Here is a 25118-nt window from a genome sequence, read left to right as displayed (position 1 = left end):
GAATTGTAATTCCTACACTCTCCTTGACATGATGCAGACTGGTTCCTGCCCCCACAACTATACTGAATCTATTCTAATCAGGGACTGTAGTGCCCTCCACGTTTTCCTGACCTCAACAGCACGTGACACTTTTGACCCGGCTCCTTTCTACATAAGCCCCTCTGCCTCTCCTCCTGTTGATGATAGTACTCGAAGGATCTTGGACTTAAAAAGGTTACAAATTAGTGGGGCGCCCGGCTGGCTTGGTGGGTGAGGCATGCGGATCTTGGTCTCGGGGATGTGGATTTGAGTCTTAGGTTGGGTGTAGAGATTACTTAACAATAAAATCTTAAAAAACAAACAACCCGCCCCCCCCCCCCCAAAAAAAAACCTAGTAATTTCTGTGCTGGTGAAAATCTGTGCCCATTACAGCCCAGCCCCAGGTCGTTTCGGCCCTACTGAACCTTTCTGCATTTTTTCACTGCTTTGAACTTGGCTTTATGGTTACTTATCCTTTTCTTTGTAGTAGTTTTCTATAATTCTCTTCAGCTTCTATTTAATGGTCAGTGAGTAACCTTTGAAGGTGTTTTTTTTTTTTGTTTTTTTTTTATTTATTTAAAGTGTAGCTCAAAAACAGTGCGGTAGGGATTTTGCTGTCACGTTGATAGCATCCATATTTTGACATCTTTAGAGTAGATTCTTTTTCCAACATTTCACTATGAAAATTTTCAAATGGACAGAAAACTCAAAAATAATTGCACAGTAAACACTCATGGCTACCACCTAGATTCCACAGTGAAACCTGCATTAACATTTTACTGTATTTGCTTTATCATGTAATTGTCCATTCATTAATTCATCTGACATTTCAGAAACTACTTTAGAGGGCTTGTAGCAGTCAGCTTTTTAGATTCAGTGATCGGCTATTTTAGTAGTGTGTCCACAGTTTGATGAAGGGGCACTCAGAAGCTAAGTATTTATTATTTCAGCCATCACAGATTAACCCTGAAAAGTTGGGACACCGCGTGAAGCGACCAAAGATGAGGTAGCTCTTCTGGAACTATATAGACACGCGTTTTTCAGCTGCAGATGGGGCAATGAAAACAATTTAATATATTTCTTAATATATTTATATTAAGATCTTAATATATTTCACGTTAAGTTGCAGACATTGGTACGCTTTACCCCTAAACAATTTGGTGTGCTTATCATTAACCAGAGTTCATTATTTATTCTTTTTGTGTGTATGCACAAATTCATATATTAAGAAATACACGAATCAATGCATTTTGACACGTGCCCATGCCTGTGTAATGCCCTCTGTATCAAGACACAGAATACTACCTTGTTGCATCTTCCCGTCATGCCCTGGGCCCACAGAAGCCACCACCGTTCAGATTTCTTTCCACCATTGGGTAGTCCTTCCTGCTTTAGAACTTCACGTAAGTGGAATCATACTGTGTGCTCTTCTGTGTTCCACTGTCTTTAACCATAACGTTTTGAGTTGTTTGCCTCTTTCTGCTGAATAGTATTCCGTTGTATAAATAGACCCAGTTCCTCTGATGTTGGCACTGGAGCTGTTTCCACGATTTTGCTCTTAGGATGAAAGCAGCTGCGAAACTTCATGTAGAAGTCATGGGTTTTCATTCCTCTTAGGAAGATGCCGGGGAGTGGGATTGCTAGGTCGTAGAGTAAGTCTGTGTTTTTCTGAAAAGCCGCCAGTCGTTTTTCCAAAGTGCTTGGACCATGTTTTCCATCCACCAGCAAAGACCGTTCAGATGCCCTCTGTTCTGGTCAGCAGTTTGTGTTACCCATCTTCTTACGTCCAGCAATTCTGGAGGATGTGTCTAGACACCGCAGGGTGGCTTTAATTTGCATCTGTCTGATAATGATTTTAAGTACTTCTCGTGTGTTTTTTGACCATTTCTATCCCTTTTCTAAAGTGTTAGAATTGCTTGCATATTTTTTAATTGGGTTGATGGGCTTTTTTTTTTTTTTTTCTTTGTTGAAGGAATTCTTCATATATCATGGATGCCAGGCCTTTGTCAGATATGTTTTGTGAATATTTTCTCCAAGACTATGGGCTTTTTATTCATTTTCTTAACAGTGTTTTTGATGAGCAGGGGCTTTTAATTTTGATAAAGCCCAATTTATCAGTTTTTTTGCATGTGTGTCGTGGTCTGTGTTGTTCTGCTTGGGAATGTAAACGAGTACAGTCACGTGGAAAAAAGCTGGGCAGTTTCTTAAAAGTTCAGCGTACTTCCATTGTACGCTCCAGTCACCCTAGGCTTTTACTCAAGAGCGTAAGGTATTCTCCTAGGTTTTAAAAGCTTTGTTTTTATTTAATAAACAGAGTTCTAAACAATTCTGAATCCGTTTTTTTGTGTGTGAGATAGAGGTGTGGTTTGCTGCATTCCCTGTGGGTATCCAGTCCCACACCATTTACTGAAAATAAGTTTCCCTTTGGATGGTTTTAGTGTCTTCAAAAGTCAAATAATTGTGTTGTGTGGCTCCATTCTGGGTGCTCACTTCTGTTCATGTAAACTCTCTGTTGATCCTTAGGCCAGTGCCACACAGTCTTTTTTTTTTTTTTTTTTTTTAACATTTATTTATTATTGAGAGACAGAGACACTGAGCATGAGCAGGGAAGGGGCAGAGAGAGGGGGAGACACAGAATGCGAAGCAGGCTCCAGGCACTGAGCTGTCATCGGAGAGCCTGACGCAGGGCTCCAACTCACGGACTGTGAGATCATGACCTGAGCTGAAGTCGGACGCTCAACCGACCGAGCCACCCAGGCGCCCCCACAGTCTTTTGATTCCTATAGCTTTATGGTGAGTTTTAAGGTCTGGCAAGGTAAAAACTACCATCAGTACTACTAGTTTTTCTTTTTCCTTTTTTCCTCCTCCTCTTCCCCTTCCTCCTCCTCTTCTTAGTCTCTGGCTGTGATACCTTATTTTGGAGCAGCTTTATTGAGGTGTAATTGACATACAGTAAACCAGAGTATATAGTTGGGTGCATTTTGACATGAGTATACACCTGTGAAACTTTCACCCCAGTGAAGATAGTAAACATGCCCATCTCACCCCAGAGTTTCTTTTTGCCTCCTGGTCATCCTGCCTTCCTGCCCCTCCCTGCACCCCAAAACCACCCTGCTCACAGGCACCCGCTGATCTGCTTTCTCTTACTTTAAATTAGTTGCCATTTTCTAGAGTCTTGCGTGAATGCAATCATTCAGTATGTTTTCGGTCTTGTTTATCTTCTTTCATTCAGCCTAATCTTGAGATTCATTCTTGTGGTTCTGTGTATTGGTACTTAATTATTTTTTACACTGAACAACATTCCACCATTGAATGGGTATACCCAGTTTGTTTATTCATTAAACTATTGGAAGACCTTAGGGTTGTTGGCAGTTTTGGGCTGTTAAAATAGAGCTACTGTGAACACTGCTATATGGGCTTCTATATGGACATATGCTTTCATTTCTCTTAAGAAAAGGCCAAGGAGTGGGATGATTGGGTCATGGAGTAGGATGTTTAACTTTTGTTTTTTAAAGAGGTTCTGTTAGATTGGGTGTTATTTCTTGCATACAGTTTTATAAAATTTAATGTTTTATAGTATATATAATTATGAAACATTTCATCTGTGCAAAGCATATTTTTGTGTAGATTTCTGCTTGGGATGTTATCAGTGGTAAAATACAGCCAACAGGGATTCGTTACCACTTCATAGTTCTTTCATTTTGAAAAGTGTTGTGTCTTTTTTTTTTTCCCCTTTTGATGAGGACTTCTAAGATTTACTTTCACCAGTTTTCAAATACATAATACAGCATTTTTATTTATTTATTTTGAGAGAGAGAGAGAGAGAGAGAGAGTGAGTGTGTGAGTGTACAAGTGGGGGAGGGCCAGCGAGAGAGGGAGAGAATCCCAAGCAAGCTCCATGCCACTGATGTGGAGCCTGATGCAGGCTTGAACCCACGAACTGTGAGATCATGACCTAAGCCAAAATCAAGTGTCGGGTGCTTAACTGACTGAGCCACCCAGGTACCCCTATAATACGGTATTATTAACTCTAGTCACTATGCTGTACATTATATCTCTTTGAGTTGATTATTTTATAACTGGAAGTTTGTACCTTTTGATTGTCACCCAAGCCCCCTAACCCCTCAACCTCTGCCTCTGTGTACCTATGAGTTTGGTTTATTGTTAAAATTCCTCATATAAGTGAGATCATACGTTATCTTTCTTCTAACTTACTTCACTTAGTGTAATACCCTTGGGATCCATCCATGTTGTTGTAAAAGTCAGGATTTTATTTTTTATGGCTGAATAATACTCCATTTTGTGTGTGTGTGTGTGTGTGAGAGAGAGAGAGAGAGAGAGAGAGAGAGAGATTTTTTAATCTATTCATTTATCGATGGACAAGTTTTTTCCATACCTTGGCTATCGAAAATATTGCTAAAATGAATATGAGGGTGCATATATCTTTTCAAAATAGTGTTTTCATTTTCTGGGATAAATACCCAGAAGTGCAGTTGCTGAATGATATGGTGCTTCTCTTTGTAAGTTTTGGAGGAGCCTCCACACCATTTTCCACAGTGGCTGTGCCAGTATACGTTCCCGCCAATAGTGCACAAGGGTTCCTTTTTCCCCACATCCTCACCAGCACTTGTTATTTCTTGTCTTTTTTTGATAATAGCATTCTGACAGGTGTGAGGTGCTATCTCCTGGCTTTGGTTTGCATTTCCCTGATGATGAGTGATGTTGATTAGCATCTTTTTCATGTATCTGTTGGCCATCTGTACATCTTCTTTGGAAGAATGTCTATTCAGACCCTCTGCTCATTTTTAAAGTTGGATTATTTTTATGCTATTTAGTTGTATGGGTTCGTTGTATATTTTGGATATTAACCCTTTATCATGTATGTGATTTGCAAATACCTTTTATTTTGTGGATTGTCTTTTTGTTGATGGTTTTGTTACTTGGCAGAAGCTTTGTCGTCTTTGTAGTCTTTGTAGCTTTGAGAAGCTTTGTAGTCTCGCTTGCTAGTTTCGCTTTTGTTGTCTTTGGTTTTGGAGTCGGACTGAAAAACTCGTCAAGACCGATGTCAAAGAGTTTACTGCTGGTGTTTTCTTCTAGGAGTTTTCTAGGTCATAAATTCAACTCTTTAATCTACTTTGAATTACTTTTTGTGTATGGTTTAAGATTGTAGTGTAAATTCTTTGGCATGTGGCACTCCAGTTTTCCCAGCACCATTTTTTGAACAGACAACCTTTTCCTGTAAATGTTTGGCTCCCTTGTACATTAGTGAGTTTTACATGCATGGATTTATTTCAGGGCTCTCTATTTTGCATTCATCTATGTGTCTGTTTTTATGCTACTCCCATACTGTCTGGATTACTATAGCTTTGTATCATAGTTCTAGATGCAGGTGCTTGATGCCTCCTGCTTTGTTCTTTATCAAAATTATGTTAGCTGTTGGGGTCTTTTGGGGTTCCATACAAAGTTTAGGATTGTTCTATTTTTGTGAAAAATGCCGTTGGAATTTTGATAGGGATTGGATTGAATTTATAGATTGCTTTGAATAGTAGGGACATATTCACAGTACAGGCATACCTTGGAGCTTTTGCGGGTTTTGTTCCAGACCACTGCAATAAAGCAAATATTGGAATAAAGTGAGTCAGATGAGGTTTTTGGTTTCCCAGTGCATATCAAAATTATGTTTGCACTGTACTATTAAGTGTGCAGTAGTATTAGGTCTATGAAAATAAAACTTAACTTAAAAATATTTTATTGGTAAAATATGCTAACCAGCATCTACACTTTTGGTGAGTTGTAATCACTGATCTCAGATACCATAGCAAAAATAATAAAAATGAAAAAGTTTGAAATATTGCTAGAATTAGCAAAATAGGGCACAGACACAAAGTACACAAATGCCGTTGAACAAATGGTGCCAATGGACTTGCTCAATGGAGGGTTGCCACAGATCTTCAGTTTGTAAAAGATGGAGTATTCGTGAAATGCAATAAAGTGAAGGTCAATGAAACGACATATACCTGTCACTAGTTCCTGCAGTCCAGGGGCACGGACCATCTTTGCATTTATTTGTGTCTTCAGTTTCTTTCATCACTGTCTTAAGAGTTTTCAGTGTACAGCCCTTTTATTTACCTCCTTGGTTAAATTTATTCTTAGGTAGTTTATTCATTTTGATGTTGTTGTAAATGGGATTGTTTTCTTAATTCCTCTTTCTCATACTTTGTTATTAGTGCATAGAAACGGCAATTTTTGTACATTGATTTTTGTATCCTGCAGGTTTACTGAATTTATACTGAATTCACTTCCGACATCTTTTTGGTGCAGTCTTTAGGGGTTTTCTATGAATAATATGTCATCAGCAAATATTGACGGTTTTACCTCTTCATTTTGGAATTTGCTTGGATGGGTTGCTGTGGCTACGACTTCTAATACTATGTTGAATGAAAGCGGTGAGAGTTGACATCCTCGTCTTGTTCCTGACCTTAAAGGAAAAGCTTTCAACTTTTTACCACTGAATATGATGTTATGTGTGGGCTTGTCATATTTGCCCTTTTTATGTTGGTATGTTCCCGCTATACCACTTGGACAGTTTTTATCATAAATGGATGTTGAGTTTTGTCAAATGCTTTTTCTGCATCTATTGAGATGGTCATAAGATTTTTTCCCTCCATTTTGTTAATGTGGTATATCACATTGATTTGTGGGCATTGAATGAGCCTTGCATCCCTGAAATAAATCCCACTTGTCATGGTGTGTGATTCTTTTAATAAATTGTTGAATTCCGTTCATTAATACTTTGTTGAGATTTTTTTCATCTATATGCATCAGGAATACTAGCCAGTAGTTTTCTTTCCTTGTGGGATCATTGTGTGATTTTGGTATCAGGGTAATGTTGGCCTTAAAATGAGTTTGGAAATGTTTCCTGCTCTATTTTTTTTTTTTTTTTTTTTTTGGAAGTGTTTGTGAAGGATGAGTTCAGTTCTTTGACTGTTTGGTAGGATTCACCAGTGAAGCCATCTTGTCCTGGAGTTTTGTTTTTTGGGAGGACTTGGATTACTGATTCAGTCTCCTTACTAGTAATTTGAAATTTTCTATTCCTTCATAATTCAGACTTGGAAAGTTGTAGATTTCTAGGAATTTACCCATTTCTTCTAGGTTGTCCAGTTTGTTGGTGTATAATTATTCATAGTAGTCTCTTAGGATATTTTGTGTTTCTGTGGTATCATTGTAATGTCTCTTCTTTCATTTATGATTTTATTTGAGCACTTTTTTTTTTACTTGATAAATGTAGCTGAAGGTTTGTCAATTTCCAGAAAACAAAAAACAAAAAAACCCAAAACAAAACAAAACAAAAACCCAAAACCCAAAACAGCTCTGAGTTTAATTGATCTCTTTTTAATTGATTTCATTTATTTTTGCTCTGGTGTTCGTTAATTCCTTCCCCCTACAAACTTTGGGCTTCATTTGTTCTTTTTCTCAGTCCTGGAGGTGTGAAGTTAGGTTTTGAGATTTTTCTTGTTTTCTGAGGTAAGCATTTATTGATAGGAGTTCCCCTCTTAGAACTACTTTTGCTGCGTCCCATACATTTTGGTAAGTTGTGCTTCGATTTTTATTTATTTGAAGGTGTTTTTTGATTTCTCCTTTGGTTTCATTGACTCATTGTTTGTTCAGTAACATGTTTTCCTTTTGTAATTGATGTCTAGTTTCATATCATAGTGGTTGGAAGAGATGGTTGATGCGATTTCATTCTTAAATTTATCAAGACTTGATTTGTGGCCCCATTCATGCTTTGTCCTGGAGAATGTTCCATGTGCACTTGAGAAGAATGTCTGTTCTGCTGCTTTTTTCATTCCTTTTTTAATGTTTATATATTTTTGAAGGTGAAAAAGAGAGAGAGACAGAGCATGAGCAGGGGAGGGGCAGAGAGAGGGAGACACAGCATCCCAAGCAGGCTCCAGGCTCTGGGCTGTCAGCACAGAGCCCGACATGGGGCTTGAACCCACAAACTGTGAGATCCTGACCTGAGCCTAAGTCTGACACTTAACCGACTGAGCCACCCAAGCAACCCCCTTCTGCTGCCTTTGGATGGAATATTCTGCATACATCTGTTAAGTCTGTCTATTCTAACATGTCATTTAAGGCATTGTTTCCTTATTATTTTTTTCTGTCTGGATGATCTATCCATTGATGTAGCATTGTGTCTCTTTAAATTGTGTGTGTGTGTGTATCCTCCCATATGGTATATTACTTGAGGGATTTTAAGGCTTATTTTCATAATTCAGCAAGGTGTTAACCTTGCCACATACTTTGATCTCATGTATAGTATCTTTGCATATTCAGGCTGTATATTTATATTTGTTGGCTTTCCAGTGTGTTTTTTTTACAACTCTTGATGATGTTTCTGTCTCATTTATCTAAACACTAAAAACCTTAACGTGACTGAGGAATGATGATTCTAAATTAATGAAATGCTGACAGTCATGGGTGAATGTTTTAAATCTTGATTTTCCTTTATTAGTGTTGGCAGACATTTCAGGTGGTACAGTAGATACACTTCTGCACTTTAGACCTATGGACCTCAGTTTTATCATACAGAAAGTACAACGTAGAGTCCAAGAATAACATTTGTCAAGCAGCATGTAGGAATTAGGTTCTGACTTAAAAAGGAGAAGTACTTTTGTATACCCTTTGCAGGTTGTCTTTAAAATCAGGGAGAAAGGTTAGGTGCTGGAAAAAAAAAAAAAGGTGCTGTAGGAGAGAATCTAAAGAAATTTAACCATCAGTCCATATGCTGTCTTAAAATGTGTACCACCCACTTTTATTTAGACTTTTGTGTTTGTAGGTCTTTATTCATTCTGTAGTGAATTCAACAAACTTAGAGCTTGAGAATTGTGACTACAGTTAGAAAGGAAAGCAGATTTGTGAAATGAGTGAACAAGCCCTAAAATCTGATCGTGGCCACGTTTCTCGATAGCTCTGTAACTTTGGGCAAGTCGTCTAACCCGCCTGAGTTACCTGTAAAGGGGCTGAATCACTGATTCTCAAGTTTTAATGCTGTACAATTTTAATTGTCATCAGTGTGTCCCCAGCACTTTGTATTTCAAAGTGTATTTTCAGTGTGCTTTATAAAACAATGTTTTACAATTAGAGAAGTTTTAGTTGCTCTTTTAAACTCTTCTGTTTTACTAAATATAAGGTATCTAAAGATGACATTTGAAACATGGTAGGGAACCTTTTGTTTTAGACACCCTTTGATGTCATGAAATAAAGGGTCATGTAGTACCAAGCAAAATATTTTTATTTTTCTCATTATAATTCTAAAATGAAAAGCAAATTTAACAATTTTATCATTAATAATTCATTCAGATGATTCAAAATTCCAGACCTACTGAAGAGTACAATAAAGTTTCCTTCTAACCCTTGTCTCCAGGCCGCCCAATTCCCCTCCTCCGCAGCAGCTAACATTCATGCATGTGAAACACACGTGGAAAAGGATCCAAGTGGGTGTATAGTCTTTCTTCCTCTTCTTAAATATAATGTAGCATAGTAGATCTACTCTTCTGCACTTGATTTTTTTCATTTATCACAATATAAAATCAACTTAACGTTTAAAACTTGTTTAACAGAACTGGACAAAATTTTGAAATGGTAAAGGGAGAAACTGCCGTTACTAAAATGGAAGATGCTGGAAATAAAATCATTAGGGAGAGTAATGCCTTAATATGTTTTAATAAATTGAAAAATCTAAGTGAAGTGACTAAAAGATAATATTAAAAACACAAGAATTAGAAAATCTGAACAAATGAGTAAATGAGGAAGAAATAAGAAAAGTCATCTGACAACCCAGAGGGTAGCTATTGAAGGAGGAGCTAGCAGTTGAACTGAAGACTGCCTAAGATCAGTCGCAGAAGATTCTTTGCATTTGCACTGTGGACACTGTTGATGACCTCAGGATTTTTCACTGGAGCAGTAAGAACAGAGGCCAAGTTGTGGCAGGGCTGCAAAGAGAACTGGAAGTGAGGACGTGGATACAGAGGAGAGAAAACATGTTTGTGTAGTTCTGTTGTAAATGACGCTTAGCATCCTACCTCGTGCAGAGCAGGGAATATTTACAGTTGGAGTCTTGAGCGTATTTAAGTGGTAATGGCAGAGGGAAAAGGTGCAGATGCTGAAGAGAAAATAGTAATGGGTGATGAGAAGTCCCTGAGGAAGGCGGGAGGAATTGAGAAGCGGGGTGCAGCTGGAAGGGACTGGCCTTAGGCAGGAGGAAGACTTCCTCTTTGCTTCCGAAGGGGAGAAAGGCTTGGTGCTGGGCGGACTTCCTGTTCCATGGCTTCCGTCTTCTCTGTAATGGAGTGGCTTAGTCATTTGCTGAAAATAAGGGGAGAGAGGATGGGAGAAGAGGTTTAAGCGAGGGGAGAATATGTACTGGTCAGTGTAGAGAATATATTGGAGAAAAAAACTAAATAGATCCGTGGGTGGCATTGAGGCCCAAGTGGTTTCCCAACGTTGCCCAGCACCCTGGGTGCAGGCATGGAGAAGGCCAGCAAGGGGGTTCTACTAGGCCCCGGATTGTCACTTCTTGATATCAGGACCCCTTTGTGTGCTTAACCGTTGGCTCTGGAGAGCTTTTTGTTTACGTAGGGTATGTTTATTGATAATTACTCTCTTAGAAATTAAAACTGGGAAATTTAAAAATATATTCTATATTTACTTGTATTTTATACGATAATTAGCCCATGTGTGTTAACATAAATGTTTGTGTGAAAACTGTATTGCGAAACAAAGAAATTTAGCGAGAAGATTGATGTCATTTTAAAGTTTTGCAATTCTCTTTAATCCCTGGCATATTAGAAGGCAGGTGAGTTGTCCCGTTTCTCCATTCAGCCTGTTGTGACGTGTTGTTTTTGTTCAAGTATATGAAGAAACTTCATCCTCAAACAGGTATTTGGAAAAGGTGTAGTATTTTAATAGCCTTTCAGATAATTGTGGATATTCTTTGATGCTGTACCAAAACTACACAAATGGTAAGTTTCTTAAAGATTAGAGTTTGGATTCTGACCCATATCAGTGAACTTTTTTTTTTTTTTTTAAGATTTTATTTATAAATAATCTCTATACCCAAGTTGGGGCTTGAAGTTAGAACCCTGAGATCAAGAGGTGCACACTCCACCAATGAGCCAGCCAGGTGCCCATCAATGAACTTTTTTGTATATTACAGTCTATTGATCTATTTTCCAGATCTTTTCTGAACTATTCTGCTTGTAGATCTTTTGCCTATGCATAATCTTGAAACTTGTTGATTTTGTACTGTCATGGTTTGCTGAGCTACATAGGTCTTCTACATGTTATGTTCTTGAAATGATACATATCACCACTGATTGACCAGAAAAACCTTTTAGCATTGGGAAACCATCAAGTTCACAGTGGTGGCTGCAAGTTTACCACCATTCTGATCTTTGCTTGAAGGATGGAATTTCATCATTGGCAACAAATATTACTCTTTTCCTTTCAGTAATGGGCTTGCTTTGTTCGGTTTTGAGAAAATGTCTGCCAAATAGGAGACAGCTATCATAGTTCATTATGTAGCAGAACTGCTTGTATGTTTGATTTCATCCTACCAAATGTAAAAAGATGTTAATACTCAGGGGTTGAGATTTAGTGGAATTGTACTGTATCGTGATATTGAAGAGGAGTGCCTGGCTGGCTCAGTCGGTGGAGCATGGAACTTTTGGGGTTGTGAGTTCGAGCCCCATGTTGGGTGGAGAGCTTACTTAAAAATAAAATCTTTTTTTAAAAAAGTTTCTGAATAGACAGTGGTGTTTTTATTTTTTCTGCATGTGCTTGCTGGGAAGAAGACGGTGAACTCTGAGATGTGAATAAAAATAATTTTTATTTATGCTGAGGTTCCAGTGGCTTTCCTCACCTTGGCTTTTGTACCATCAGTGAAAGTGAAAGTGTGAGCACAGTGAAAATGGAGCACATAACCTCTTAGTATTATTACGATAATGTGTTTGACCTTTTAGAACCCCTGACAAGGTCTTTAGGACCCCTAGAGGTCCATGAACTACCTTTGGACAATTGATACTCTAGGCTAAGATTTTGTTGGGTATAGTCAACAGGAATTGAGATGTGGTAGTAAAAGATACTGTAAAGATTGGACCACAGACCGAGGCTTGGAGAGTCCTTTACTTCTTCTGAGAGGATACGAGTCTGTGCTTGTCAACTTGTTTACGTGACATATGACAGTTCATGCTACGTGGTCATAAGAAACAATTGATGCTGAGATCAGATTTGGGGAGTGAAGAACTGTAGCTTGCAATACTGGATCCGTTCAGAGACTTGAAGGACCTGAGTTCTAGTTGTGCGTGTTACTTACAAGGCTCAGTAAGTTGTGGGGATGTCACCTGCCCTTTCCAACTCTCTGCTCTCTCACCTCTAAACTGGGATTAGTATTATTTTGCTCCCACCTTTCTCAGGGTAGCTTTGATGTTTGGATGATGCAATCAGTTCCTTACCCCAGGTCATAACCTTCAGCTTTGCATCTGTAAAGCTGTTCGTTTGTGGTGGATGAGTCAGTAAATGTTGAGCTAATGAACTTTAACAAAACTGTTGATCCTGAGGATTCTAAACATACACAAAAATAGAATTATAGGATGAACCTCCATCTATCCTTGTCTCGCGTTCTTTTATAAACAAGATAGGATCACACCCAACAAAATTACATTTGGGTCCTTAATACTATTAATATCCTCTCACGTTCAAATGTTCCCAGTTGAATTAAAATATGTACATAGACATTTTTACAGTTGGTTTGTTCAAATCAGATCCACACAGAATCCACTTGCTTGTTAACTTTGTTAACTACGACTCTTGGTTTCTTTTAATCAAGAACATTTTCATTCTTCCCCATTTTTTATGCCAGTAACTTGTTAGAAAACCTGGCTACCTTGATAAACGTCCCAGTATTTGCTTCCCAGTGATGGTGTTTCGCTTATTTCCCTATTCCCTACGTTTCTAATAAACTATAAATTAGACCTAAATGGTTAGATTCACTTGCAGCTTTTTGGCAGGAATACTTAGTAGATGTGCTGTATACTTCCTGTGTGTATCACAGGGGAGACACACAATGTTTTCCTGATGCCAGGCTTGATCAGGGCATTCAAGTGTAGCAGTCTAATCTGCCCGTTGTTCACCATCAACCTTTCTTGTCATGGTCCTGGCATCCATGATCATGGCCGGAGTGAATGAGCTTGGGAACTATGAGGTACTGAAATACATGTATGGAGGTACCATTGAGGTACCCTTATAATTACTACTAATAAAGTAGGGCAGTATCTTTATTTGAGCTAAATCGTTACTGGAATAATATCCAAATGGCACAACTGTAGACGGAACAACGTCCAAATTAGGGAATGTAGATTTAACAGCAAGAATGATTTTGTATATAGTATAGAAAGAACTAACTTTTTTTTTTCTCCTACAGACTTAGAGCTGGTCTCATAACATTGAATCATATAAAACAAATAACTTTAAACGATCTTGCTAATTGCTAATAAAGACTCACACCATTTTATGTCTAGATTAAGAATTAATATGATTTTAAGAGTTGATCAGTACAAATATAATTAATTGGTACAGAAAGATTCCAAGTGACAAAAAGATTTTGGACACACCCTAGGAGCTCTCTGGGTAATGGCAGTTAAGATGTCAGATAACAGTTAACCATAATCTTTGATTGTTTCTGTTGGAAGAAAATAATTAAAGCATCCTATTTTTTGTAGTTCCTAATGAATTCATTTGTAGAAATTATCATTGAACCTAAACATTGGGGAATTAAATGAAAACAACGTGAACATTTGGAAAATATTGTTGGTTTCTTCTCTTTGCTGGATATGCCTGTTAAAATGATACTGCAAGAAAAAGACTTCATACTTAGAGCAGATAGAAGACAGATGGCATGTTGAGGGATTCAGTATACTATACCCGGCTTTACCATGCTCTTGATAAACTCAAGTGTTGGTAGGTTGCCTACGGAACATGAAATTTTACCCAGGGACCTATTAACGTACTTCTTTCTTCAATAGGAAAATAAAAAGTATTTCAAGCGTAGTGAACTTGCCAAAAAAGAAGAGGAAGCGTATTTTGAAAGATGTGGCTACAAGGTAGGGCGCTCTGCTTTTGTGTTAAGTCGTATATTTCTGAGTTTAAATTTATATAGCTGTTGTTAAAGTGACAAAATTATTGATCTCTGTTCAATTTATCAATGTTATACGTTAGCCTATAAATGAGAAGCCATCGGGAGAGGTAGGAGTTTTTTTTCTTTTTTCTTTCTTTTTTTTTAAATCTTGAATTCAGGCAAATACATGCATGCCTTCTGGCTTGGAATGGTTTGGCTTTTGTGGACAGCATGAAGTGGCTTGAGATCAAAGCTTGAATTTTGTTTCTTTGAATTTTTTGGGTCTGATTCCGCCTCATCTTCATCTCCACCAACCACCAGCTCCTCCCCCCACCTCTCCCAATAAAAGTCCATTTTAAAGGGTTTCAAAACATTTTACTCATTCGACCACAACCGAGGTGGTAGCACCTTGTGGTGTTTCCCCACTTTCACTGGAATATTTTAAGCCATTGTTTTTATGTTTGCATTGTTAATAGTTCCTTTTGGCCCCAAGTACCTCTGCCTGAGGCAGAATGCCATGTAACACTGTGCTTTTGTGTGATAAGGTCTAGTGTGTAGAGAATGTATAGAAATATTAGAAACGAATGAGTGGCCTGGAAGACTGTCTATTTTAGAGGCATGACTCAAAGTGTCCTTGAGGTTACCCTATTATCATCCTATCCAACTCTTCTCCTAGTTGGATAACATATTGGGGTTTTTATTGGGAGGGGTTAAATGTTATGAGGTGAAGTTGAGGTTTAAATCATTTTAAAAGAAGACTGTATCTAGTTTAATACTTTCTTAAATGAGACCGAGAAATTGAGTTGAAATACTTGTGCCAAATCCTAAATTTGACAGTAACTTTTTGCTTGTGAACCATGTGTATAATATAATACTCTTGTGCATGTAATGGGGAAAGTCTGGAGATCAATTTATCTGGCATAGCATTTCTGAAAGGAAGCATGAGGAATGCGAATGGTATGTATATGCATTTGGTTTTATTTTGTAGTGTGGGCAGGGGGCAGGTATTGGAAATGTAGTTTTATGTTTCTCATGGATGTCTAAAATACAGAAGTTTGCATTTTTATTTTGATATTTTCCATAAATGTATGGATTTCACTCGCTTCTAGCTTAGGAAAAATAAAATACATTTTATGTAAATAGCCAGCGAATGGATACCAGGACAGAAGAATTCTCATCTTTTCTTGTCCATTGTTGTCTAACTCACACTTGGTCTGGAATGAGAATCGTTTACCATGGATTTAGTCTGCTGACTTGTTGCTTTCCCAGATGCCTAAATTTGAACCTTTTCAACGTTTTGGTCAAGTAGGAAAAGAATTAAAACCAGGCGGTTTTGCTTTGCTTACATTGCTTCAGTTATAGGTCAGTACTTTTTGCTTCTGTAGAGAAAAGCACTAAAGCAGAGGAACTACCGTAGAGACACTGCTGGTGGCATTGGGTCCAGCGGACAGAACGTAACTGGCGTTCTGTAATTAAGAGTGCTTGTCATCCCGAGAGTTTTGGAGAAATGCCTGTTTTTATGCTTAAAGAGAAAGCGCAGGCTTTTCTTTCTAAATCGTGTTTAATATTTCCTTTTTGGTAGTAATGAAAATGCAGCATGTCTCACTTCCATTCTCTTAGGAAAACTAGGTTCCATTTTTAAGGCTTGATGCCGATTTCGTTTGTGAAAATACAGGAGTTGATTTTTGTACCTCAGTTTTCTGTCAGCACTGTTAACATTAACCTAACAGTTAGCCATGAACCATAGAATCAGAAATGATATCATTTTTAACCATTATAGCCTTCTTAACGGAATGGGAGTATTTCTTTAATGTTGGCCTTCTATTTTTTTTTTTTTTTTTTAATCTTTTGGCATTTGAAATTAGTCCTATGATCAGGTGGGAAACCATGTTTCAGTATCTTTTTACAGACTACACCTTGGGGCTTACGAATTGTTGAACTTAATTTTCCTAAACTGTGAGCTGGACAGCAGACTCAGTACGTGAAAAGATCCCTCCCGCCCCACCCCGCAGGTTCATACATACAAGAATGTCCATTCTTGGGAGCGGGGGTGCGGGGTGGGGTATGAGGAGAAAGGTGCTGTCTCTCTGGTTGGTGCTGTTGTGCTGTTATTTCCCCCCAAGGTTCAGAGCTCGGTCTGTTGGCACGTTGTGTGTAGCTTTGGGAGTATTTCCACATGTCCAGCAGTGGTCTCGGTGCTCTTGGAATCCCCCCTTTCAAAAAGGGGGGTAGGAAAAAGCAGGAGCTTGAGGCTTCACAGATTTCTTAGAAAACACTTTTTTTTTGTTTGTTTATTTCATTAAAACCCAGAACAAGGATCAAACAACCCTATGAGGTGATTTTCTCAAAGAGGAGAAGCAAGTTGATGGTTTTTAAGAAAAGAGTTTAACTTGTTTCGAGTCTAGGGAGAAACGAGCCTAAATTTTAGCCTTTGTAGGTTTTAGATTTTAGAAATCATTATACATTTGTCGCTTTTCAGTAGCAAGGGTGCTATCTCCTTGTGTGTGTGCTTGCTGGCTGTGTCCCTGAGACGGTGAAGTTTGATGAGTTCTCAAATGCAGGCACATTTATTAGGAGTTCCTCAGTGGAACATTTAGGAAACCTCCAATATTTAAAACCTGTTTAATTTCCATGAGCAGTTAATGCATAGAATGATCAGTACTAGCTGTATTATACTGTAAAAGCTGAATTTGATTTCTTTTGGCTATTAATATAGATACAGCCAAAAGAGGAGAACCAGAAACCATTAACTTCTTCGAATCCTGTGTTAGAACTTGAACTTGCAGAGGAAAAGTTACCCATGACTCTTTCTAGGCAAGAGGTAAGTTTATGTATGAGTGTTTCATGAAAAAAAAGAAAAACCTCCACAGCATTTGCATTTATTTCCATTTCTTTCCAGTAAGTTTTATGTCGTCATTGCCTACATAACGTGACCTACTGGATTAAAATACTGTGCAGTATTCATGAAGTTCTAAATCTTTGCTTTTCTTGTTATTCTTGAACTTTTAAAAGAATATGTTTCTAAACTTTAGAAACTAAACACATTGTTCTAAATAAGTGTATACATTCTAAGTAATTATCCTTAAGTTACTTGTCTAAATTATTTTACTTTATTTATTTTTAGTTTTTTAAATGTTTATTTATTTGGAGAGAGGGGAGGAGAGTGCAAGCAGGAGAGGAACAGAGAGAAAGGGAGAGAGAGACTCCCAGCCTGCGCTAATGGTGCAGAGCCTGACGTGGGGCTCGATCTCATGAACCATGAGATCATGACCTGAGCCGAAATCAGGAGTCAGGTACTTCACCGACTAAGCCACCCAGGCACCCCTAAATTGTTTTAAAAATACTGTTTTATAACTTTCTCTGAATATGTCTTAATAGGTCAAAACACAGAGATCTGTATAATTTTTTATGACTACATAATTTCCCATAATATTTTTAAAGCCAGTTATTCTTTTAAAAACCAAATAGTGGGGCGCCTGGGTGGCACTGTCGGTTAAGCGTCTGACTTCAGCTCAGGTCATGATCTCACAGACCGTGAGTTCGATCCCCGCGTCAGGCTCTGGGCTGATGGCTCAGAGCCTAGAGCCTGCTTCCGATTCTGTGTCTCCCTCTCTGTCTGCCCCTCCCTCATTCATGCTCTGTCTCTCTCTGTCTTAAAAATAAATGTAAAAAAAAAAAAAAATTTTTTTTTTTAAATAAAAAATAAATAAATAAATAAAAACCAAATAGTAATGGTCCTTTAGATCCCTCTTAGAAATCATACTAAGATGAGCATCCTTCTACAGATGGCATTGCGTGCATGCTAACGTATGGTTATTTCTTTTGGAAGATTTGTGAGAAGCATGGTTTCTGCAGTCTGTTGAGTAAAGACTGAATGTTTCTACGACTTGGGGTACATAGGACCGCCAGGCTCTGTAGACAGGTTATGCTACTTTGTGCTCTCAGCTACAGTGCTTTTTAGACTCTAGTCAGGACCAACTGTTCTTTTTCTTAAAAAGCCAAAAACAACAACAAAAACATCTCAAGAAAGTCATGTGACATAAAGAATTCAAACTATATAGAGCGATACAAAACAAAAATGAACTTTGAACGAAAGGAAACTTACAGAGGAAAGGATGATCTGACTCTAAAAGCTGTCATGTGAAAATTAGGTGAAAGGAACTTGGAATACCTAGCCCCAAGAGAAGAATATTGGGGACACAAAAGAAAAAAAAAATCCATTGACAGTAGCTGTAATTTTGGAAAAGAATTTAGTGTTCTTGTGGTTGCATAAAGTAGAACTAAGGCATATTGGTAGAATTCTGAGGGAGGGAGGTTTTAGTTTATTTTGAGAAGTAAAACATATGTGAAAGTATGTGTCCAAAATTGGGACGGCCTGTTTCATGACGAGGTGTGATCCCTGGCATTTGCCCGACAGGCCTGGCAGAGGTGTTTTGGAAGTCATGTCTGCCTTGATTGGAGATAGCATTGGATGGCCTCTTAAGCATCTTTTTAATACGAAGCTTTGGTTAATTCAGTGGGAGCCCTACCAATGGTTTCTGTGCCACTATTTATGTTTCCAGATAAAATTCTTTCTTGTTACTTGAGAACAATTTTGAATCAACCTTTATTTTTCACAATTAAAATTTATTTTTTTCTTATGAGATGCAACATGGATACAAAGAGTGTATAAAACATGCGTGTGCAATATAATGGGTAATGACAAAAAAACCCCAGGTAACGATCACGCAGGTCAAGAAAGAGTATTTCCAGCCCCTCAAAAGCCTTACTGGTGCCCCGCCCTGATCCTAACTCCCATCTCTTCTGAGGGTAAGTTTTTGGTTTTTAATGGAGCATTACAGTGCTGACTCCAGGCTCTGGTCAGTGAGTTCTTGGATGACTCTAGACTTTATTTTCCTTCTGTATTTAAAAGTTACCACTCCCTCCCATCTTCATGCTTTTCTTATGTATTCTGTTATCCAGATGGAGCCTTTGCCGAAACAGCCAAAGTACGCAAAACACGTTAGAGATTTTCAGATGTGACAGTAACTCACTAGATCTGTTCACGGAAAATTGAAGAAAAAATAAGGACAACTGACTTTTTCTATTTCAATTTTGAAATAATGTATTTGGTAACCTAAAGGAGGAATTATTATTACTAAAAACATAGGGATTACTATTATTACTGATTTTTTTACTAGGTTATCAGAAGATTGAGAGAAAGAGGAGAACCAATCAGACTATTTGGAGAAACTGATTATGATGCATTTCAGCGTTTAAGAAAAATAGAGATCCTCACACCGGAAGTTAACAAGGTAAGAAGTCAGGACAAAACTCGGAGAATATCACTGTACCACATAAACTAGAACAGTATGGGGTTTGAGCACTTGCGTTGTTCTAGGCAAAAATGGAACAATGAAGTTGCCAGATTACTGCTGCTGAAGTAAATCTTTAACGTTTAATTTTTTAAAAAGCACCCGTCTAATTTAATTAAAAGCACCTGTCTTAATTAACGTCACCTATCTTAAGCATACAGTTCAGTGCATTTTGACGAATTCATATAAGCATGTGACCACCACCCTTATGAAGATGCACAGTGTATTTCTCACATAGGAAAGTCACCTAGTGCCCCTTCTTAGCCAGTCCTCCTATTCCATCTCCTCCATGTGTGCACAACCACCTTTGAAAATTCTATCGCAGTAGGTTAATTTTGCTTGTTCGAGTATGTCATGTAGATGGAGTCATGAGAGCATGTCTGGCTTCTTATTCTGAGCATAGTTTTTAGATTCGTCGTTGTTACTGCAGAAATCAGTAGTTGTCATTGGTGATGATCTTCATTTGTCTGAATATGCCACCGTTTGTGTCCAAATTTGGGCTATTAAGAATAAAACTGCTCTGACTAGTCTTTTTTTCGTTTTTTTTGAGAGAGCACGCTTGCGCGCCCAAGTGGGGGAGGGGCACAGACAGAAAAAGAGAGCATCCCAGGCAGGCTCAGCGCTGAGCAGTGTGGGGCTCAGTCCCATGAACTGACATCATGACCTGAGCTGAGATCAAAAGTCGGACACTTACTCAACTGAGCCACCCAGGCACCTGCACAAGTCTTTTTTGGGTCTGTGTTATTTCTCCTGAGTAAATAAAGGTTACATCTCTTGGTAAATACCTGAAGTAGAAGGGCTGAATAGTAAGAGTAAATGTATGATTAAGTTCTTTAGAAATGCCAAGTATTTCCAAATGTCCTCAGCCTTTTTTATTGTAAGTGTTTTAAATTGTAACCATTCTCTTGTAGGTGTAGTAGTATTTCAGTATTTAATTGTGGTTCTATTTATAGCTCCCTGGTAACTAAAGGTAATGAACATCTTTTCATAGACTTACAGCCCGTATATTTCTCTGTGCAGTATGTGTAAAAATCTTTTGTTCATGTTTTAATTAGGTTGCTGGCCTTCTTACTTTTGAATTCTAGGAGTTCTTTATATATTCCTGAATACAAGTCCTTTGTCAGATATACAGATACATGTTTTATGACTCTTTTCTGCTAGTTTTTGGCTTACCTATTCTCTTCATGGTGTCTTTTGATGGGCAGAAGTTTCAAATTTGGATGGAATCCACTTCTTTTTTATGGTTGCTGCTTTTGGTGTTTTGCTTAAGAAATATTTGCCTATCCCACGGTTTTGGAGAGATACGCTTCTGTATTTTGTCTAAAAGGTTAATAGTGTTGTTAGCTCTTACACATAGGGCTCTGATAAGCATATGGGTTGTCTTGGTGAATATTCCATGGACTTTTGAAAAGAGTGCATTTTATACGCTGGGTAAATGTCAGTTACCCAATGGTAGTATTGTTCAGCTCTTCTGTGGCCTTACTAACTAATCTGCTCTGTCAGTTACTGAGGGATAGCTGGGGTGACCTATGGCTGTGTAACAGATCACCCCAAAACTTAGTAGCTTCCGACAGTTTATTATTGTAAAATCTTTCTTGGTCCTATATGACTAACAAACCATCCTGAAACTTAGTAACTTAATTAATGATATCTCACAATTCCGTAGTTTGGGGGTACACTGGGCAGTTATTTGCTTGTGTTCTTGCATGGGGTTGCAGTCAGATGAGGGTCGACTGTGGTCATGTGAAGGATCCCTGGACTGACCTCCCAACTACATGGTATCTTAAAGGTCCTTCCATGTGGTAGGATGTGTCCAAATTTCCTTCCTTTTTAAGGCTGAGTAATACTGTGTTGCGTGTATGGATCCCATTGTTTTTATCCATTCGGCTACAGTGGACATTTGAGTTGTTTCTACCTTTTGAGTTGTTTCTCACTTTTGGCAGTGAATACTGCCGCTGGCTTTGAACATAGGTTTACAAATATCTGTTCAGGTTCCTGCTTTCACTTCTGTGTACATACCCAGATGTGGGATTGGTGGATTATGTAGCGATTCTGTGTTTAACTTTTTTCTTTTCAAGCATAAATGAATTTAAAAATTTTCTTCAGTTTTGTTTAATGTTCACAACAATCTTTTTAAAATTTTCAGTCCTTTTGAAAACCTTAACTCAGGGGCACCTGGGTGGCTCAGTTGGCTGAGCATCCAACTCTTGATTCTGGCTCAGGTCATGATCCCAGGGTCGTGGGATCGAGCCCCGCATCAGGCTCCATGCTGAGTGTGGAGCTGGCTTGACATTCTCTATCCCTCTGTCCCTCTCCCCTCTTCTTGTCTGTATGTGCACCTTCTGTCTCTAAAACAAAACCTTAAAGTCTTAGACTGGTTTTTGTGATGCTTCATTTCACCAATATTTATTTCTCTTCTACATCCAGAGTCTCCTTCCTTGTTTGAAGATAGTATTAAAATATTAATGTGAACTATGAAATTATTATGTGATTTAATTTTTCTACTAGTCATACTTAATTACTTGAAAATTTTTCTAGTTATTAGTATTTATTACAACCTGCTGTATTTAAAAAAATTTTTTTTAAATGTTTATTCTGAGAGAGTGAGCACGAGCAGGGAAGGGGAGGGGAGGGGCAGAGAGAGAGAGGAAGGGAGAGAGAATCCCAAGCATGCTCTGTGATGACAGCGGGGCTTGAATTCACAAACCATGAGATTATGACCTGAGCCAAAAACAAGAGTTGGACGCTTAACTCTCTGAGCCACACAGGGTGTCCCCAACCTGTTGTATTTTAATCTTGCTCAAGCTTGTCCCAGATGCTACAGAGTCTATTAGTACATTTTTTTAAAACAAATTGAGGTATAATGGATGTATTAGTTTCAGGTATACAGCTTAGTGATTTGATATTTGTGTATATTGTAAAATGATCACCGCAGTAAGTCTGGTTAATATCTGTCACCATACATAGTTAAAAATGTTTTTCTTGTGTTGAGGACTTTCAAGCTCTACTCTTGACAACTTTTAAATATGCAATACCAGGGGCCCCTGGGTGGCTCAGTCGGTTAAGCATCCGACTTTGGCTCAGGTCATGGGCTCACAGTTCTTGAGTTCGATACCCATATCGAACTCTGTGCTGACATCTCGGAGCCTACTTTGGATCCTCTGTCTTCCTTTCTCTCTGCCCTTCTCCTGCTCATGCTCTTTCTCTCTCAAACATAAGTAAATCATTTAAATATGCAGTGTGGTATTAACTGTAGTCCCTGTGCTGTGGCACCACATCCTTGTGCACTAACTACAAGACTATTTTAAGCTGATAACAACTTAAGTGTGATTGAATTTTAAAGCTTTACATTTTTACTACTGTCTGCCACGTCTTAGGTTTTTTGATGTCATATTTTACATGTTCTTACCTTGTAAATCCTTTAATTCTTGTAGTTACAGTTTTACTGCTTTTGTCTTGAAATCTTCCTACTAGCTTTGTAAAGTGATCTACTACCTTTATAATACATATGTTTACCTATTTCAGTGAGATTTATACTTTCGTACGGTGTTACTAATTAGCACTCTTTCCTGCTTAAAGAAGGCCCCTTAACATTCCTTGTAAGGCTGGTCCAGAGGTGATGAACTTCTTTAGTTTTGCTTGTCTGCAAGACTCTTTCTGCAATTCTGAATGATAACTTCCTGGTAGAGTATTCTTGTTTGGAAGTTTTTCCTTCTGGCACTTCGAATATATCGAATATATCGTGCCACCCCCTTTGTTCTGCAAACCTGCTAAAAAGTCTGCCAATAGTCTTATGGGGGTTCCTTTATACACAGCAAGTGGTTTTTCTTTTGCTGCTTTTAACATTCTCTCCTTGCCTTTCTTTACCTTTAGACATTTTAATTAGAATGTGTCTTGGCGTGGGTATGTGTCACTTTCTGAGGTTCTCGCCATACCATTTTCCACAGCAGCTGCACCATTTCACATTTCCAGCAACGAAGGGTTCCATCGTTCCACATCCTGGCCAGTACTTAATGCTTACTGTTATTTTTGATCATAGCCATTCTGTCGGGTTGAAGTGTTATTTTACTGTGGTTTTGATTCGCATTTCCCTAATGAGTAGTAATGTTAAACATCTTCTTGTTTGCTTATTGGCCTTTTGTGTGTGGTCTTCTTTTTTAATTTATTTTTATTTTTTTGGATGTAGTCTTCTATTTAAGACCTTTGCCCATTTTTAATGAGGTAGGGTTTGTTGTTGTTAATTTGTAGGAGTTCTTGATATATTTTGGATATTAGTCATTATCATATTAGTAATTTACAAGTACTTCTCCCATTCCATGGGTTATCTTTTCACTCTGGTGATAGTATCTTTGCAGAAAAGTTTTCATGTTTGATGAAGTCCAGTGTACCTATTTTTTTTTTTTTTTGGCCTGTGCTTTTGGTGTTGTATCCAAGGGATGATTGCCAAATCCAGTATCATGAAGCTTTTCCCATGTGTTGTCTTATAAGAGTTTTACAGTTTTAACTATAACATTTATGTCTTGGATCCATTTGTGTGTGTGTTTTAAGAGTTTTATCATTTTTTTTTTAAATTTTAACTTGTTTTATTTTTTTAAATTTGCATCCAAATTAGTTAGCATATACTGCAACAATGATTTCAGGAGTAGATTCCTTAGTGCCCCTTACCCGTTTAGCAACCCCCCCCCCCCAAACCCCTCCCATAACCCTTAGTTTGTTCTCCATATTTATGAGTCTCTTCTGTTTTGTCCCCCTCCCTGTTTTTATATTATTTTTGTTTCCCTTCCCTTATGTTCCTCTGTTTTGTCTCTTAAAGTCCTCATAGGAGTGAAGTCATGATTTTTGTCTTTCTCTGACTAATATCACTTAGTATAATACCCTCCAGTTCCGTCCATGTAGTTGTAAATGGCAAGATTTCATTCTTTTTGGTTGCCGAGTAATACTCCATTGTACATATATATAAATACACACACACACACACACACACACACCACATCTTTATCCATTCATCCATCGATGGACATTTGCCTCTTTCCATACTTTGGCTGTTGTCGATAGTGCTACTATAAAATTGGGGTGCATGTGTCCCTTTGAAACAGCACACCTGTATCCCTTGGATAAATGCCTAGTAGTGCAATTGCTGGGTCGTAGGGTAGTGCTATTTTTAGTTTTCTGAGGAACCTCCATGCTGTTTTCCAGAGTGGCTGCACCAGCTTGCATTCCCATCTTTGATCCGTTTCGAGTTAATTTTTTTTTTAATGTTTACTTTTGAGAGAGACAGAGTGTGAATGGGGGAAGACAGAGAGAAAAGGAGACACAGAATCTGAAGCAGGCTCCAGGCTCTGCGCTGTCAGCACAGAGCCCAACACAGGGCTCGAACTCACGAACCATGGGATTGTGACCTGAGCTGAAGTGAGACGCTTAACTTACTGAGCCACCCCGGGCACTCCTGTTTTGAATTTTTATGTGTGGTGTAAGGTATTGGGTCCAGCTTTAAGGCTTCTGTTTTTATCAAGTGGTCACAAACTGGATGTGAATAGAATGTGGAATTTGCTGATTTATTGGAAACCTAG

General features: G+C 38.2%; 1 protein-coding gene across 5 annotated transcripts in view; it reads left to right on the top strand.

The window, feature by feature from the left end:
• Positions 1-25118, top strand: part of PRPF18 (pre-mRNA processing factor 18) — a 103477-nt gene that overhangs the window by 56832 nt on the left and 21527 nt on the right. For 4 of the 5 annotated variants that reach the window (XM_053895440.1, XM_053895441.1, XM_053895442.1 and 1 more), the window contains 3 exons: positions 14103-14180; positions 16911-17015; positions 19375-19488. In XM_053895440.1, the coding sequence (XP_053751415.1) occupies positions 16995-17015; positions 19375-19488 (135 nt within the window). In that variant the 5' untranslated portion in view covers positions 14103-14180; positions 16911-16994. Of the gene's footprint in view, positions 1-14102; positions 14181-14295; positions 14323-16910; positions 17016-19374; positions 19489-25118 lie in introns of all 5 variants that reach the window. The other variant, XM_019460752.2, reaches the window with a different exon arrangement.

Source organism: Panthera pardus, unplaced genomic scaffold (genome assembly GCF_024362965.1).
Source record: "Panthera pardus isolate Hobbes unplaced genomic scaffold, ASM2436296v1 HiC_scaffold_6, whole genome shotgun sequence".
Classification (NCBI taxonomy): domain Eukaryota; kingdom Metazoa; phylum Chordata; class Mammalia; order Carnivora; family Felidae; genus Panthera; species Panthera pardus.
The sequence above is the reverse complement of the archived record's forward strand: the minus strand, read 5'-3'. Positions and strand labels throughout refer to the sequence as shown.